The sequence below is a fragment of the Monodon monoceros genome, unplaced genomic scaffold (genome assembly GCF_005190385.1).
Source record: "Monodon monoceros isolate NGI ecotype Baffin Bay Population unplaced genomic scaffold, NGI_Narwhal_1 Super_Scaffold_21, whole genome shotgun sequence".
NCBI classification, from domain to species: domain Eukaryota; kingdom Metazoa; phylum Chordata; class Mammalia; order Artiodactyla; family Monodontidae; genus Monodon; species Monodon monoceros.
Genome location: NW_021703778.1, coordinates 161896466 through 161913090, shown reverse-complemented (window position 1 = coordinate 161913090; position 16625 = coordinate 161896466). Strand labels below are relative to the sequence as shown.

General features: G+C 35.1%; 1 protein-coding gene across 1 annotated transcript in view; it reads left to right on the top strand.

Moving 5' to 3' along the window:
- CATSPERB (cation channel sperm associated auxiliary subunit beta) overlaps nucleotides 1-16625 on the top strand; it is a 128332-nt gene that overhangs the window by 100362 nt on the left and 11345 nt on the right. The window contains exons 19-23 of the mRNA XM_029236149.1: nucleotides 561-893; nucleotides 7274-7413; nucleotides 9579-9776; nucleotides 10517-10627; nucleotides 13914-14024. Coding sequence (XP_029091982.1) covers nucleotides 561-893; nucleotides 7274-7413; nucleotides 9579-9776; nucleotides 10517-10627; nucleotides 13914-14024 — 893 coding nt within the window. The remainder of the gene's footprint in view (nucleotides 1-560; nucleotides 894-7273; nucleotides 7414-9578; nucleotides 9777-10516; nucleotides 10628-13913; nucleotides 14025-16625) is intronic.

Sequence of the window (16625 nt, the reverse complement as noted above, 5' to 3'; positions counted from 1 at the left end):
CCAGTCATTTCTTCTTTGTCTCCTTTGTGGAGTTTTTTTTCCTTCCCATTTTTACGTGATGGTGTTCCTTATGGTCCTGCCCTCAAGCCTCTTTTCTTCTAAATCTTCATGCTCTTCTTAAGCAATCAATTATTCATTTATTCAACAAATATTTATTGAGCATCTGCTATGTAATAGGCAGACCTTTAGGCCCTAGGGAAAACACTAGCTACATTATCCTTCTCTTATAAAATCACAATAAAGACTCTGGGTTATTAAGGCTCTTACCAGTTCTATGGTAAAGAAATCAGATTTCTTATAATTACTTAGCCCTATGTGGTTTTTTTTCTGCTGAGAATTTTATAGAACTAGCTTCACAGTAAAAACTGTGCTTGGCATATTTGCAGTACACTTTCTACAAAATAATTTGAAATATAACCTGAAATCTGGTAAATGTGTCCTCTAGTTAAGACCATAATTTAAAAACTCAACTAGTGTATTCCTCAGTTATGTCCACCAGTATTACTTGGGGAACATTGGCTGTTTTATTTTATACCAAATCATTCCTGTTTTAGCTTCAGGTGTTACTTCCTCATTTCAAGATTCGGATATAGAAAAGACTGTGGTGATTCCCGGTTACAGCAGCTTCCTGATCACAAGGATTTTAGATAATGAGAATGCTTTAGCTATCGCTACCATGCCTGAAACAGTACCCCACAATATGACCTTTCTACAAGGCTCCTGGTTCTTATACAACTTTGGACAAAGGGATGGACGAACGTGGAACATACATTCAAAGCCATGTAATTACTGGTTTCAACAACATGATGGTTCACTATCCCTCAATGTCCTGAAATACATTGATCTGGGGAAATCTCATACTTTAAAAATTAAAGTCATACCTAATACCAAAGGTAAGTTTATTTTTATTGGAAAATATCACAAGGAAATGTTATTGCTTTTCTTGAATATAAAATATACTCTTTGTTATTTCCTTTATCTTTGGTTTCTGTAGTAGGTGGCATTCTACCAATAACAGTATTAGCTCTAATTATTGAGCACTTATACAAAGCTCTGTATTAAATGATTTTTTTATTCATTTTAAAATTTAATGTTTATAACAACCCTAAAAGGCTAGATTATAATCCTTATTTTATAAATGAGCTTAAATTACCAGCCCAAATATACACAGGATTTTAGTTTAGATTTTTGCTGCCCTCTGAAAAGAAAACATTATAATTACCTTGGTGTTGGTATAATCATTTCAAGTATTTATTTTAAGCCAAAAAAAAAAAGACTTTTAAATAGAATTCTATACTTTGCTCCATTTTTCAAGATATTTATTTATTGCAAAACTAATATAAAACTTACTAAAAATGATGGGGAAATGGCATACTGGAAAGAAATAAAACAAAAAATTTTAGTAAATTACTGAGCTAGAAATTGAGGGGAAAATATGGAAGGAAGGGGAGGGAAAAAAGAAAATCCTGTCACCAGAAATGAAAAGGGAACTCAAAGTCGAAAAAATTAGCTAATATGTGGCTCCTGGAAGGTTTTGAGGCTCAGACCTAAGGCCATATAGGCAGTGGGATGAATTTTAATGCCCAAGCATTAGTAGAAGATGTAGACCTTTAGACATTTCTACCTTGTGGCAGGAAGTTGGAAATGAGAACATTAAGTAAAGCTGGAACCATCAAATTGTGAAGGGTGAAGAGAGGATAAGGAAAATGCTACCCAACAACTCAAAGAAAGAGGTAGGGAGATTGTCATCTCCACGGGACTCAAAGAATTTCTTGTAAAAAACCCAAACTCCAAGACTGTGTAACACCTAGACACTACCCACCAAATACAAGAATCCCAAACTGAGACATCATTACAATGCCTGGGTCCCAGCATAAGCAAGCACAAAACCCTCTGTAGGAATACTTTCATAAACAAGGTAACATGGAATTCCACAGAAAAATCAATCTTCATGAACATGAATTGAGGGAAAGAATTTCAAAACCGTGTAAGGAAATGACCCAACGTAAGAGAAACTCAACAAGCATAGGAAACAAAGTTTTAATCTTGAGTTAATGGAAAAATCAGAAAGACACTATAAAAACAATTGTAAAGTATAAAATATGTAAAACTCTTAAAGAGATAAAAGAAAGCATATGAACCATAATGAAAGGACAAAACACTATTTAAAAAAAAACAAGCTTATTTGAAAAACATAACCAAGTGCAATTTATAAAAATAAAAATTATAGGCTTTGAAAAAAATTGGAGACATGTATTTCTATTTCCGTCAGTATTGTGAACTAAATATTCTGAAAAAACTTCTTTCTGAAACCCTTAGAATCCTTTCTCTCTGATTATATGACTAATTGTCCATATTTCCTTCAAGTAATTTTAGGGTTTTAATTTTATGGCTTTAACTTTCCATCTAATTATTTAATTTATCTACACTTTGTTTTGGTGTATTATAGGTGGTTAGGTAGTTGTTCCAACATCACTTATTGAATAATGTATTTTTTCTTCACTGATTTTTAAAAACAATGCAATTTACCTATTATTTTGACCATTTCTGGGTTTTAAAAATTCTGTTCCTTTGTTATTTCTCTGTATTCCAGGACAAATCCCAAATGTTCTAACTATTGTAGCTTTAATTGTATTTAACAACTAATTTGTTATATTTTAAACTTGTTCAGTTTGAAAAAACAAATAATATCAGCAAATCAACTCAGTTGCCTCTTTGAAGAAAAACTTAGTCCATGCTATTCAAGATGTGGTTCCTGGACCAGCTTCATTGGCATCACTTGGGTGCTTGTTAGAAATGCACAGTCTTTGGTGGTTGCAAACAAATTTTAGGGTTTTCTTTTGTATTTCTGCGAAAAATGCCAATGGAATTTTGATAGGAATTACAATCAATCTGTAGATTGCTTTAGGTGGTATGGACATTTTAACAATATTAATTCTTCCAATTCATGAACATGAGATGTCTTTCAGCTTATTTGTGTCATCTTCAGTTTCTTTCACTGGTGTCATAGTTTTCAGTGTACATGTCTTTCACCTCCTTGGTTAAGTTTATTCCTAATATTTTGCTCTTATTGATGGTGCTATAAATGGGGTCATTTTCTTAATTTCTCTTTCAGCTAGTTCATTGCTAGTGTATAGAAACACAACTGATTTTTGTGCATTGATTTTTTATCGTGCAACTTTGCTGAACCTTTTTATTCTAACAGTGTTTTGGTAGAGCCTTTAGGGTTTTCTAAATATAATATTCTGTCATCTGCAAACAGACACAATTTTACTTCTTCCCTTCTGATTTGGATGCCTTTTTTCTTTCTTAGTTGCTCTGGGTAAGTCTTCCAGTACTGTGTTGAATAGAAGTGGTGAGGGGGAACATCCTTGTCTTGTTCTTCATCTTAGAGGAAAAGCTTTAAGCTTGAGTATGATAAGTATGAGTATGATGTTAGCTATGGACTTGTCACATATGGCCTATATTGTGTTGAAGTACATTCCTTCTAAACCTAATTTGTTGAGAGTTTTATTCATGAATGGATGTTGAATTTTGTCAAATGCTTTTTCTATATCTGTTGAGATAATAATTTTTATCTTTCATTCTGTTAATGTGGTGTATTCACATTAAAGACCCTGAGTAGCCAAAGCAATGTAGACAAAGAACAAAGCTGGAGGAACCACACTTCTTAATTTCAAACTCTATTACAAAGCTTTATTAACCAAAACATTGTGGTAATGGCATAAAAACAGACTCATAAACCAATGGAACAGAATAGAGATCCCAGAAATAAACCCATGCATACACAGTCAACTAAGTTTTGACAAGGGAGCCAATGGGGAAGGAATAGTCTCTTCAATAAATGGTGTTGGGAAAACTGGACAGCCATGTGCAAAAGAATAAAACTGGACCCCTATCTTACACCACTCACAAAAATTAATTCAAAATGGATTAAAGACTTAAATATAAGACTTGAAACCATAAAAATCCTAGAAAAAAAAACATGAAGGAAAAGCCCCCTTCACATGGGTCTTGGCAATGATTTTTTTTGGATGTGACACCACAAGCAAAGGAAATAAAAGCAAAAGTAAACAAATGGGACTATATCAAACTAAAAAACTTTTGCACAGCAAAGGAAACAAAAAACAAAATGAAAAGGCAGTCTTCAATAAGTGGTGCTGGGAAAACTGGACAGCTACATATAAAAGAATGAAATTAGGACACTCCCTAACACCATACACAAAAATAAACTCAAAATGGATTAAAGACCTAAATATAAGGCCAGAAACTATCAAACTCTTAGAGGAAAGCGTAGGCAGAACACTCTATGACATAAATCACAGCAAGATCCTTTTTGACCCACCTCCTAGAGAAATGGAAGTAAAAACAAAAATAAACAAATGGGACCTAATGAAACTTCAAAGCTTTTGCACAGCAAAGGAAACCATAAACAAGATGAAAAGAGAACCCTCAGAATGGAAGAAAATATTTGCAAATGAAGCAACTGACAAAGGATTAATCTCCAAAATTTACAAGCAGCTCATGCAGCTCAATATCAAAAAAACAAACAACCCAATCCAAAAATGGGCAGAAGACCTAAATAGACATTTCTCCAAAGAAGATGTACAGATTGACAACAAACACATGAAAGAATTCTCAGCATCATTAATCATTAGAGAAATGCAAATCAAAACTACAATGAGATATCATCTCACACCAGTCAGAATGGCCATCATTAAAAAATCTACAAACAATAAATGCTGGAGAGGGTGTGGAGAAAAGGGAACCCTCATACACTGTTGGTGGGAATGTAAATTGATACAGCCACTATAGAGAACAGTATGGAGGTTCCTTAAAAAACTAAGAATAGAACTACCATACGACCCAGCAATCCCACTACTGGGCATATACCCTGAGAAAACCATATTCAAAAAACCATATTCATGTACCACAATGTTCATTGCAGCTCTATTTACAATAGCCAGGACATGGAAGCAAACTAAGTGTCCATCGACAGATGAATGGATAAAGAAGATGTGGCACATATATACAATGGAATATTACTCAGCCATAAAAAGAAACGAAATTGAGTTATTTGTAGTGAGGTGGTTGGACCTAGAGTCTGTCATACAAAGTGAAATAAGTCAGGAAGAGAAAAACAAATACCGTATGCTAACACATATATATGGAATCTTAAAAAAAAGGTCATGAAGAACCTAGGAGCAAGACAGGAATAAAGACGCAGACCTACTAGAGAATGGACTTGAGGACACAGGGAGGGGGAAGGGTAAGCTGGGACAAAGTGAGAGAGTGGTAGTATATATATGGACATATAAACACTACCAAATGTAAAATAGATAGCTAGTGGGAAGCAGTCACATAGCACCGGGAGATCAGCTCGGTGCTTTGTTACCAGCTAGAAGGATAGGGGAGGTGGGAGGGAGGGAGATACAAGAGGGAAGAGATATGGGATATATGTATATGTATAACTGATTCACTTTGTTATAAAGCAGAAACTAACACACCATTGTAAAGCAATTATACTCCAATAAAAACGTTAAAAAAAGAAAAGGAAAGGCAACATATAGAGTGGGAGAAAATATTTGCAAAGCATATATCTGATAAGGGGTTAATATCTATAATATAAAAGGAACTCATACAGCTCAGTAGCAAACAAACAAATAATCCAATTAAAAATGTGTAAATGACCTGAATAGACATTTTTCCAAAGATATGCAAGTGGCCAATAGGTATATGGAAAGGTATTCAATATCACTAATCATCAGGGAAATGCAAATCAAAACTATAATGAGATATCACCTCACACCTGTTAGAATGGCTGTTATCAAAAAGACAAGAGATAGTTAAGTGCTGTTGAGGATGTGGAGTAAAGGGAACCCTTGTGCACTCTTGGTAGGAATATAAATTTGTTCAGTCACTGTGAAAAATAGTGTGGAAGTTTCTCAAAAATGTTAAAAATAGAGCTACCATATGATCTAGCAATCCCACTTCTGGGCATATATCAAAATCAGTATCTCGAAGAGGTATCTGTACTCCCACTTTCATTGCAGCATTACTCACAATAGCCCAGGTATGGAAACAACGTAAGGGTCCATCAACAGATGAATGGATAAAGAAATGTGGTATATATGCACAAAGAAATACTATACAGCCATAAAAAAGAAGGATGAACAACATGGATGAACCTGGAAGACATTATGCTGAGTGAAATAAGCCAGAGAAAGACAAGTAGTGTGTCATCTCACTCATATGTGGAATCTTAAAAAAAAAAGTCTAACTCATAGAAATAGAGTGCCAGTTGACAGGGGCTGGAGGATGGAGAAAATGGGCAGATGTTGGTCAAAGAGTACAAACTTCCAGTTATAAAATAAATGTCTTGGGGATATAATACATAGCACGATAAATAATACTGTACTGTATAGTTGAAATTTGCTAAGAGAGTAGATCTTAAGTGTTCGCACCACACACACACACACACACACACACACACACACACACACAATGTGAGGTGGTGGCTGTATTAATTAACTTAATTATGGTAATCATTTCACAATGTATAAGTACAACAAATCTCCACATTATACACTTTAAAAATATACAATTTTATTTGTCAGTATACCTCAATAAAGGTATGAAGGGGACAGGATGTGGAATCTCAGCCCCCTCCTCAGAACTGTTAAATCAGAATTGGCATTCTAACAAAATCCCCAGTTATAGTTTAGGAAGCACTGGCCAGATCACTTTGGTTTAAGGGAAACAGCTAGAGCTGAGACTTAAGGCAACTTATTTACTACTCAGCTCTGATTTACTAATTAATAAAGATGGCAATTAGATTACATGGTCTTTCAAATCTCTCTTTCCATTTAATTTCTCAGTATGGAGAGGTTGCAAACAGAGGCCCTGAAGGCAGGAAATGGCCTAATGACGTATTGTGTTAAATGCCTAGGGTTTTTCTCTTGCCAGCAACTGATTGACAGCCCTTTAAATTGAGCGTGTATTCTCAGTTTCTCTACTGAGTTAGCCAACTCAGTGTGACCAAGACTATCCAAGTGACTGCCTTCGAGAATCTGGCTGAGGAATGAGGGGTGGAGGGGAGCAATATTTCTGTGAAAAAAATTAGGAGAAAATATTTGCAAAGTTAAATTTTTCTAAGAACTATTAAAGTTAACTCTGTATAAATAGATTCTGTAGATGTTCTAGAATTCTGATCAGCCAGTCATTATGAAATTGCTTAAAATTTTCATGTTCACTCTTGGCTTTGTTTCCAAAGGTGTTCAAACACTTGAAATCCCACTACTGAAAGTAGTCGTTGGAAACCCAAATTTGTTGGAAGTTAAAGTTGAAGGCCATTTTGATGACACTGATAGTTATCTAATGGAAATTTCTGCAGCCAGCAAAACTTTACGTCAAGTAAGTTTTTCTTTAATTATTAAAAAATATCTATGGATTATAGAAAATTTAGAATATAAGCTAAGAAAAAGAAGGAAAATTTATGCATAATCCTACCTATCAAGGATGACTAAACACTTTTAACATTTTGGGAATTACGAAAAGGCTGTATGTCATAGAGATTAAAAAAGTGAGCTCTGGAAAAGACTACCTGAGTTAGTTTTCACTGCTGGTACTGTTTTTGTGAGCTTAGGAAAGTTACTTTACTCTAAGTTTCCTCATCTATAAAATGGAAGTGATACTAATAATACCTACCTCTTAGGATTGTTTTGAGAATTAAATGTGATAATTCAGGTAGGCCACCTAAAACAATGTCTGGCACATAGAAAATGCTCAATCACTATGAATTTACAGTATTTTCCTTTTTTCCCCCCTAAAACTGGGAGAGCATTATATATACAGTTTTAAAAATTTGCTCCTTCCACTTAATTATATAGTTTAATTCCTTTGTGTCAATAAATATTTTTCTGCAAATTCTACAATCTGTTTATCATGAAAATTTTCAGATATAGACAAAAGAAGAATTTCCATATACCTATTTCTGAAATTAAACAATAGTCAAGGTTTTGATACTTCTGTTTTATCATCTCTAATTTTTTTGGTTTATATTCTGACATAGTTTTAAATGAATAGCAGACATCATGTCATTTCACTCCTATATGCTTCCATACATATCTCCAAAAAATATGTGTATTATCTCTCACATAACAAGAATGCCATTATCATCCCTGAAATTTTTTAAACAATTTTTTTTTGGTACCCTATAAAACCCAGTCCATAATCAAATTCCCGCAATTTTCTCAAAAAAAAAAAATGTTTAGGGTTGGTTTGTTTGAATTGGCATCCAAACAAAAGTCACACAGTATGTGGTTATTTATTAATCTCTTAAGTTTCTTTTAGTTTAAGGTAGGTATGACTCCATTTTCTTCCCCTGCCATTGAATTGTAGCAATTGAGTCAGTTATGTTGTAGAATCTCCAGTATTCTAGATTTTTCTGTTTACTTCCTTATTTCTTATTGAACTAGTGCCACCCACCCCAAATTTCCTTTAATAGTAGAACCCTGCTTAGATTCTGGTTCAATGTGTTTTCGCAAAAATTCATTAAAAATAGATTATTTTTAATGGCTTACAGAGTATAGAGATGGAGGCGAAACTACTAGAGTCTACTATATCAGTAAAATTATTAGTATTTCTACATTTTTTAATTTCAAGAAGTACTTAAAAACTTCAAACAGAATTTATCAAATTTTGTTGAATGTTTTATATCATGCAAGGTTCAAATATGGTTTTTGTACATAAATTTCTACTAAAAACATATCTTTGTGAGATACAGTGATTGCTAAGTGAGTATCTTCTTTTCAAAATGTATACCAATGGAAGTTATTTTACTCATATTATCCAAGCAAATGTCAATGTTCATCAATGAATGAGGGAAGCCTTGCCATTCTAAGTTGGATTTACATCCAACTACATCCAATAATACTGTTTATTTAATAATAAACACTTGATCCTTGCTCATTTCCAAATGTCACCCACAGGCAATTAGATTGGAATGTATTTCTTCCTGGAAAAGAGTATGTCTTCTGTTAAGATTTATCCTCAAACAGATTGTTATGATCAAACTTATGATTCTATTTCTGTTTTCTATTACCATTCTTTTTCTATTTCTTTTCATTTTCATTTTCTGTATTCTTTACTTGGGTACTGTGCTAGTTTTCCAGGGCTTCCATAACAAAATACTATGGACTGAGTGGCTTAAACAACAGAAATTTATTTTCTCACAGTTCCAGAGGCTAGAAGCCAAGATCAAGGCATTGGCAGGGTTGGTTTCTTCAAAGGCCTCCCTCCTTGGTCTGCAGATGGCTGTCTTCTCCCTGTGTCTTCACATGGTCTTCCCTCTGTGTGTGTCTGTTTTCAAATTTCCTGTTGTTATATGACACTCATCATATCGGATTAGAGCCTACCCTAATGATCTCATCTTAACTTAATTGCCTCTTTAAAGGCCTTATCTCCAAATACAATCACATTCTGAGATACTGGAGGTTAGGACTTCAACATATGGAGTAGACACAGTTCAGCCGATAACAGTTACTTTAAATAACCTTCATTTATTTGGATATTTCCAGGGTTCAACTTCACTGGCGTTTATTGTGTGGGGAGCATCGACTGAGTGTCTTGTTACAACATTCGTGCCAATGTTGAAAAGCAGCTGTAGTTATCTCAAGTCTATGCATCACATTCCTAGTGAAATTATCCCATTGGAAGACTGGATGAGTGGAGTTCACATGGACAGTCAGGGTTTTAATATGATCAAAGTTTTGCCAGTAAGAAACCTAAGCAGATTGTTTGAAGGGTACCAGTGATAGATTACTTTTGTATGATAGGCTGGCCATTCAGTCTTAGCATTTCTTTCCTGAAATGCTCAAAACACTCCAGTTATTTTTCAATCCTCATGTCATTTTGAGGATATGATGACTAAAATGTGAAAACTTTCTGAAATAATGATTTTTCTTGGTAACTTAGTCTTATCATTATTAATATCACGTTTTATGCTATATTATGATGGCATAATCTTGGGCTTTAACAATATATACAGTTATTTGCCCTTAAGTTGACTCATTCTCATCCTGAGCTGATATATCTTACAGGTCCCATTTCAATATAAGAACAATTTTAATTTTTGCCTTGTCAGACTCTGTGACTCTTTTTAAAATATCTTTGTTAACTTATTACTTACCATTTTCTTCGTGACAAAAAAAATAACCAAACTTGAAGAATTATTTACTAAATATGTCACTAAGCCTCTTTATAAGGTGTTTAAACTTTATTGCATTGACTTTATGACAGCTACTTTAGGTTCTAAAACATTTTTCACTTATTTACAAGGTCCAAGTTGTATTACCATGGGTTGAGGGAGTGCTGGGGAAAGAGAAATTTACTTAAATACCAGGAGCTGAAAGTGAAATACTTGTTTTGAATGCTTTTCTGGAAAATCAAGATTTTTAAATGAAAGACTTAGTAAATAATAATGAACTTTACACTAACTTTGTTTAATCATTTTCAGATAAACTACAGGCCTCCCTCTAATATGGGAATAGCTATTCCACTCACAGATAATTTTTATCATGCAGATCCTAGCAAACCCATACCGAGAAACCTATTTCACAAGTCAAAGGTAAATATTTTTTCTGCAAATATACTAGTATTCATTTGAATTCAAGAAATCATTCAGTAAAATTACAGATGGACAGACCTAGCTGTGGAGATTAAATGAGAAGGTGCATTAAGCATAATCTGCCCTGATAACATCACTACTTCTTCTCCCCCTCCCCCTCCCTCTCCCCCTCCCCTTCCCTCTCCTCCTCCCTCATTACTACTACTACTACTACTACTACTACTACTACTACTACTACTACTACTACTACTGCTATCCCTGTTCCTCCTACTACTACTCTAGCCTTTTCTTCTCTTACTGCTACTCCTGGATACAGTTTTGGAACCAAGAAGTCTAAATGGACTCTTTCCCCTTGACCTCTCCCTAGCTCCCATTTGAATTTCAAAGAGCATAGGTAGAGTGAGAACATTGTTTTTTAAATGAAAGGGGCCTCAGACCCATCTCACAGCTCTGTGAAAGGAATGATGTCCAAAAAGAGAGAAGAGTGTTTGCTCCAACATAGACTCATTTGAACTCCTGCCAAGGATCCACCTAGAAAATAACCAAACCCCAGCAGCACTCTGCCTCTCTGGAGTCAGGGAGAGCAAGGTAGAACAGAGAGAAACCACTAGGCTCAAAAGAAGAATACATCAGGACTTCCCTGGTGGTCCAGTGGGTAAGACTCCGAGCTCCCAATGTAGGGGGCCTGGGTTTGATCCCTGATCAGGGGAACTAGGTCCTGCGTGCAGGCCGCAACTAAGAAGCCCGCATGCATATGTAACTAAAGATCCCGCGAGCCGCAATAAAGACCCGGTCCAGCCAAAATAAATAAATAAATAAATACTTCTTTTAAAAAAGAAAAGTACATCATGGGGTGGCTTCCCAAGGAAACCTCACAGATACCTGTAATATCTCTCTTGAGAAAAACGCACCTAACTGCATATACATATGGACAAGCAGACATTCATATCCATTCACAAACATACACACACACACAAAGACAGAAAATGGTTGTTTCTTTTGTTCAAAACTCTTCATCATCTTCCCATCTCATTCAGGGTAAAAGCCAAATTCTTACAATAGTTTATAAGGTCCTCTGTGGTTCAGCCTTAGCTTCACATCTGACCTGATTTCCCGCAGGTCACTCTGTTCTGCACACACTGGCCTCCTTGCTGTTCTTCAAGTGTACCAGACATATTTCCACCTCAGGGTCTTCAAGTTTCAAACATTTCCTCTGTCTGGAATGTACTTCTGCCAGATATCACATAGTGCATTCCATCACCATCTTCAGATTTTTGCTTAAATGTCACCATCATTGTGAGACCTTCCTTGGCCACTGTATTTAGGATTGTAACCTCCACCTCCACTGTCCCCCTTCCCTGCCTTATTTTCCTTCACTGCACTTTTACAGTTTTACATATTTTACCCATTTATTTATTGTATTTCATTAAAAGGTAAGCTATATAAAGCAGGGTTATTGTTGGGATTTTTTAATCTATTTTATTCTCTACAATATCTTTAGTACCCAGAAAAGTGCCCGACATAGGGAGTGCTTAAAAATTCTTCAACAAACAAATAATACACATTTATACACATATGATTACACACACACACACACACACACACACACACACACACAAGGTTGACTTCTTGTTGAATCTTGGATTTCAAGGTAAGCAGCTCTGCTCCAGGCAATGAGCAACTCAAATACTGAATTCTTCAATTGCAGTTTCTTCCAAAGATAAAGTCTGATATGTCACTAGACGCAAGCCTCATCTATTGAAATATGAGTTTAATATATTTACATGGAAATCCTTCATTTGGATTTGTTTTTTCTTCTGGATTTTCTTGGGAGTTGAATAGGAAATGTATCTAATTTACACATAAGTAAATAACAGGTTTTGGGGGGGCACCTTTTATACATTCAACAAATGTGAATTTCAGCATTTCCAGAGTTATCAGACACTGTACAAACAGATATTCTCTGCGGAGACAACAGTGAACAAGATAAACATGACATCTTCATGGATCTTTAATGGGGGAGAATAAGCTTTAAAAGTTATACAAATTAAATAGCATCATCTAGTGGAGCATACTACTCAAAATTTATGTAATTCTTCCTCTGATCACCTCAAAATATAACAGCTGGGAAAAAAGTACATCTGAACCAACACTGTGACTTCTTGTTATGCTGACATCATCCCCTTACTAGACAATCATGTGTGATGTCATTCCAGATACAGAGTTGGCAATTACACTCTCCAGGGATAAGCAGACAACTGTAAAACACCAAATATTTGAAGAAAACTTCCACAATAAAAAAGAAGCATAAATCTAAACAACTAAAAAACTCATGCCTTGGAAAACAGTATCATAAATACAAGCAAACTTTAGAATAAGCAAAATAATTATTTAGAACAGTTTAGGTCATATTGCAACCATGAAAAAAAAATTGGAGACAGACATCACACACAAAAAAAAGATGTCAGAAATTTAAAATGTAATCGTGAAACAGCTCAAAAGATTGGAAGAGCTGAATGAACCTAACTAAGCAGCAAATTAGTTCTGAAATTAGATAGTGGTGATGACTGAATAACATTGTGAGTATACTAAAACCCACTGCATTGTACACTTAAAAATGGTAAATGTTATCTCAATAAAAAGAAGAAAAAAAGAAGCAATGAGGACGAGAATGGTAATCTTAAAAGAAGTAGAAGGAAGAATAACGTTTTTAGAAACAGAGTTGATTATCAAAATCAAAAGCCAGTTCTTTGAAAAAACGAATAAACCAATAAAAAAATGAATAAATGCCAATAAACCAAGCAAGAGTGATCAAATGAAAAAATGAATGACAAGTGGATGGTTATAGCGGAGATTTTAAACAGCCTTAGTGACTGCTATGAGGAGAGATAAGTACAAAATAGTAGGTTTGGAGAGTATCCATAGTCGGCAGCCCATCATATCAAGTCTGTTCTTTTAGGTCTCAGTTTCCATGCCAGCGATGGAGGTGGGCATCTTAATTACTGCATTCAGAAAGACACAGGCTTTCTGGGTCCCATGCATGTTGACTATCAACTGCCCTGAGGTAAACTGGCAAGCAGCTGAGTGATACTTGGGTTCATTCCAAGCAAATAGACAAAATTCAGAAATACTGTGCTTTTACCTTATTATTAATGGATTTTTTCCCTTTTTAACTTCTCAGGGATTTTATTCACTCAGGTAACAAATATTTATTGCACATTTACTCAGTTTGCATAAATCCTGCCACCAAAAAAAGCACATCAACCTATTTTAATTCTATTTGCAGAAATCTGGTAAATTCAAACAGTGTGCAAATGTGTCTACTCGGGAGGAATGTAATTGCACAAATGATCAGAAGTTTTCACATGCTGTTGCTTTCTCAGATTGCAGAGAAAAGGTAAGATAATCTTTAATTTCCTGAAGACAGAGTATTTTCATATTAATAAGACTTTGAAATGCACATTTTGGTTAAACATGAAAAGTAAGACATAGAAATACTGTTTTATTATGACATAGAATTAAATATGACATAGAGCTAAAAATATTTGAATTTAAATGTCCCCAGACACAGTAATTAACCTCATCTGTAGAATAGAATAATATCTGCATTGCCTTGTTCATTTCACAGGTTCTTATAAAGATACACACACACATGCTTCTATCTATGTGAAAACAACGTATAACCTGTCAAACATTACACTAGGTTATGGTGAATATTGATTCATTTAAAAAAGTATTGACTATCAAACATGTATCAGGTTCTGAGAATATAGAACTTAAAGCTCAAGGTACTAGTGACAAAATAGAAGACAGTATAATATGTTGGTTAAGAGAATGGGTTCTGTGTCAAATACTTCCTTCTGTTAGGCTCCAAACATTCAAACATGTATTAAGTTGATGTTGGTCTCTGCATTAGCTGACTTACCTGTGCACTTGGTATAACTTTTGAGTAGATCTATTTCAAAGACTTTGTTGGACTGTATACGGCATTATTTTAAATGATTTTATACAAGGATAAAATCGCTTACTATAATACTGGGCATAGAGTCAGCAGTCAGTAAACTATGAGGGTTGCTATTGTATACCTCCACAACTCCACACTTGTTGGATTCCAGTATTTCTTGAGAATTTACTCTCTACCATGTACTGCTCTAAGGCTTCTCCATAACTTGTCTCATTTCATTTGAGGCACAGAGAAGCCTGGTAATTTGCCAAAGACCACATAATTAATATGTGATGGAGCTAGATTTGAACTCCAGAGCCTGAGTTTAATGAGTGTGGTTGAAAGATCATGACTGGGAGGGCAGCCAGCAGAAGCAAGAAGAACTACAATACTGCAGCCTGTGGAACAAAAACCACATTCACAGAAAGATAGACAAGATGAAAAGACAGAGGGCTATGTACCACATGAAGGAACGAGATAAAATCCCAGAAAAACAACTGAATGAAGTGGAGATAGGCAACCTTCCAGAAAAAGAATTCAGAATAATGATAGTGAACATAATCCAGGACCTCGGAAAAAGAATGGAGGCAAAGATCGAGAAGATGCAAGAAATGTTTAACAAAGACCTAGAAGAATTAAAGAACAAACAAACAGAGATGAACATACAATAACTGAAATGAAAAATACACGAGAAGGAATCAATAGCAGAATAACTGAGGCAGAGGAACGGATAAGTGACCTGCAAGACAGAATGGTGGAATTGACTGCTGCGGAACGGAATAAAGAAAAAACAATGTAAAAGAAATGACGACAGCCTAAGAGACCTCTAGGACAACATTAAACACAACAATATTTGCATTACAGGGGTCCCAGAAGGTGGAGAGAGAGAGAGAAAAGACCCGAGAAAATATTTGAAGAGATTGTAGTAGAAAAATTCCCTAACATGGGAAAGGAAATTGCCACCCAAGTCCAGGAAGCACAGCGAGTCCCATACAGGATAAACCCAAGGAGAAACATGCCGAGACATATAGTAATCAAATTGGCAAAAATTAAAGGCAAAGAAAAATTATTGAAAGCAGCAAAGGAAACACAACAAATAACATACAAGGGAACGTCCGTAAGGTTAACAGCTGATTTCTCAGCAGAAACTCTACAAGCCAGAAGGGAGTGGCATGATATACTTAAAGTGATGAAAGGGAAGAACCTACAACCAAGATTACTCTACCTGGCAAGGATTTCATTCAGATTCGATGGAGAAATAAAAAGCTTTACAGACAAGCAAAAGCTAAGAGAATTCAGCACCACCAAACCAGCTCTACAACAAATGCTAAAGGAACTTCTCTAAGTGGGAAACACAAGAGAAGAAAAGGACCTACAAAAACAAACCCAAAACAATTAAGAAAATGGTCATAGGAACATACATATTGATAATTACCTTAAATGTGAATGGATTAAATGCTCCAACCAAAAGACACAGGCTTGCTGAATGGATACAAAAACAAGACCCATCTATACGCTGTTTACAAGAGACCCACTTCAGACCTAGGGACACATACAGACTGAAAGTGAGGGGATGGAAAAAGATATTCCATGCAAATGGAAATCAAAAGAAAGCTGGAGTAGCAATTCTCATATCAGATAAAACAGACTTTAAAATGAAGAATGTTACAAGAAACAAGGAAGGACACTACATAATGATCAAGGAATCAATCCAAGAAGAAGATATAACAATTATAAATATGTATGGACCCAACGTAGGAGCACCTCAATACATAAGGCAACTGCTAACAGCTCTAAAAAAGGAAATCAACAGTAACACAATAATAGTGGGGGATTTTAACACCTCACCTACACCAATGGACAGGTCATCCAAACAGAAAATTACTAAGGAGACACAAGCTTTAAATGACATAATAGACCAGATAGATTTAATCGATATTTATAGGACATTCCATCCCAAAAGAGCAGGTTACACTTTCTTCTCAAGTGCGCATGGAATAGTCTCCAGGATAGATCACATCTTGGGTCATAAATCAAGCCTCAATAAATTTAAGA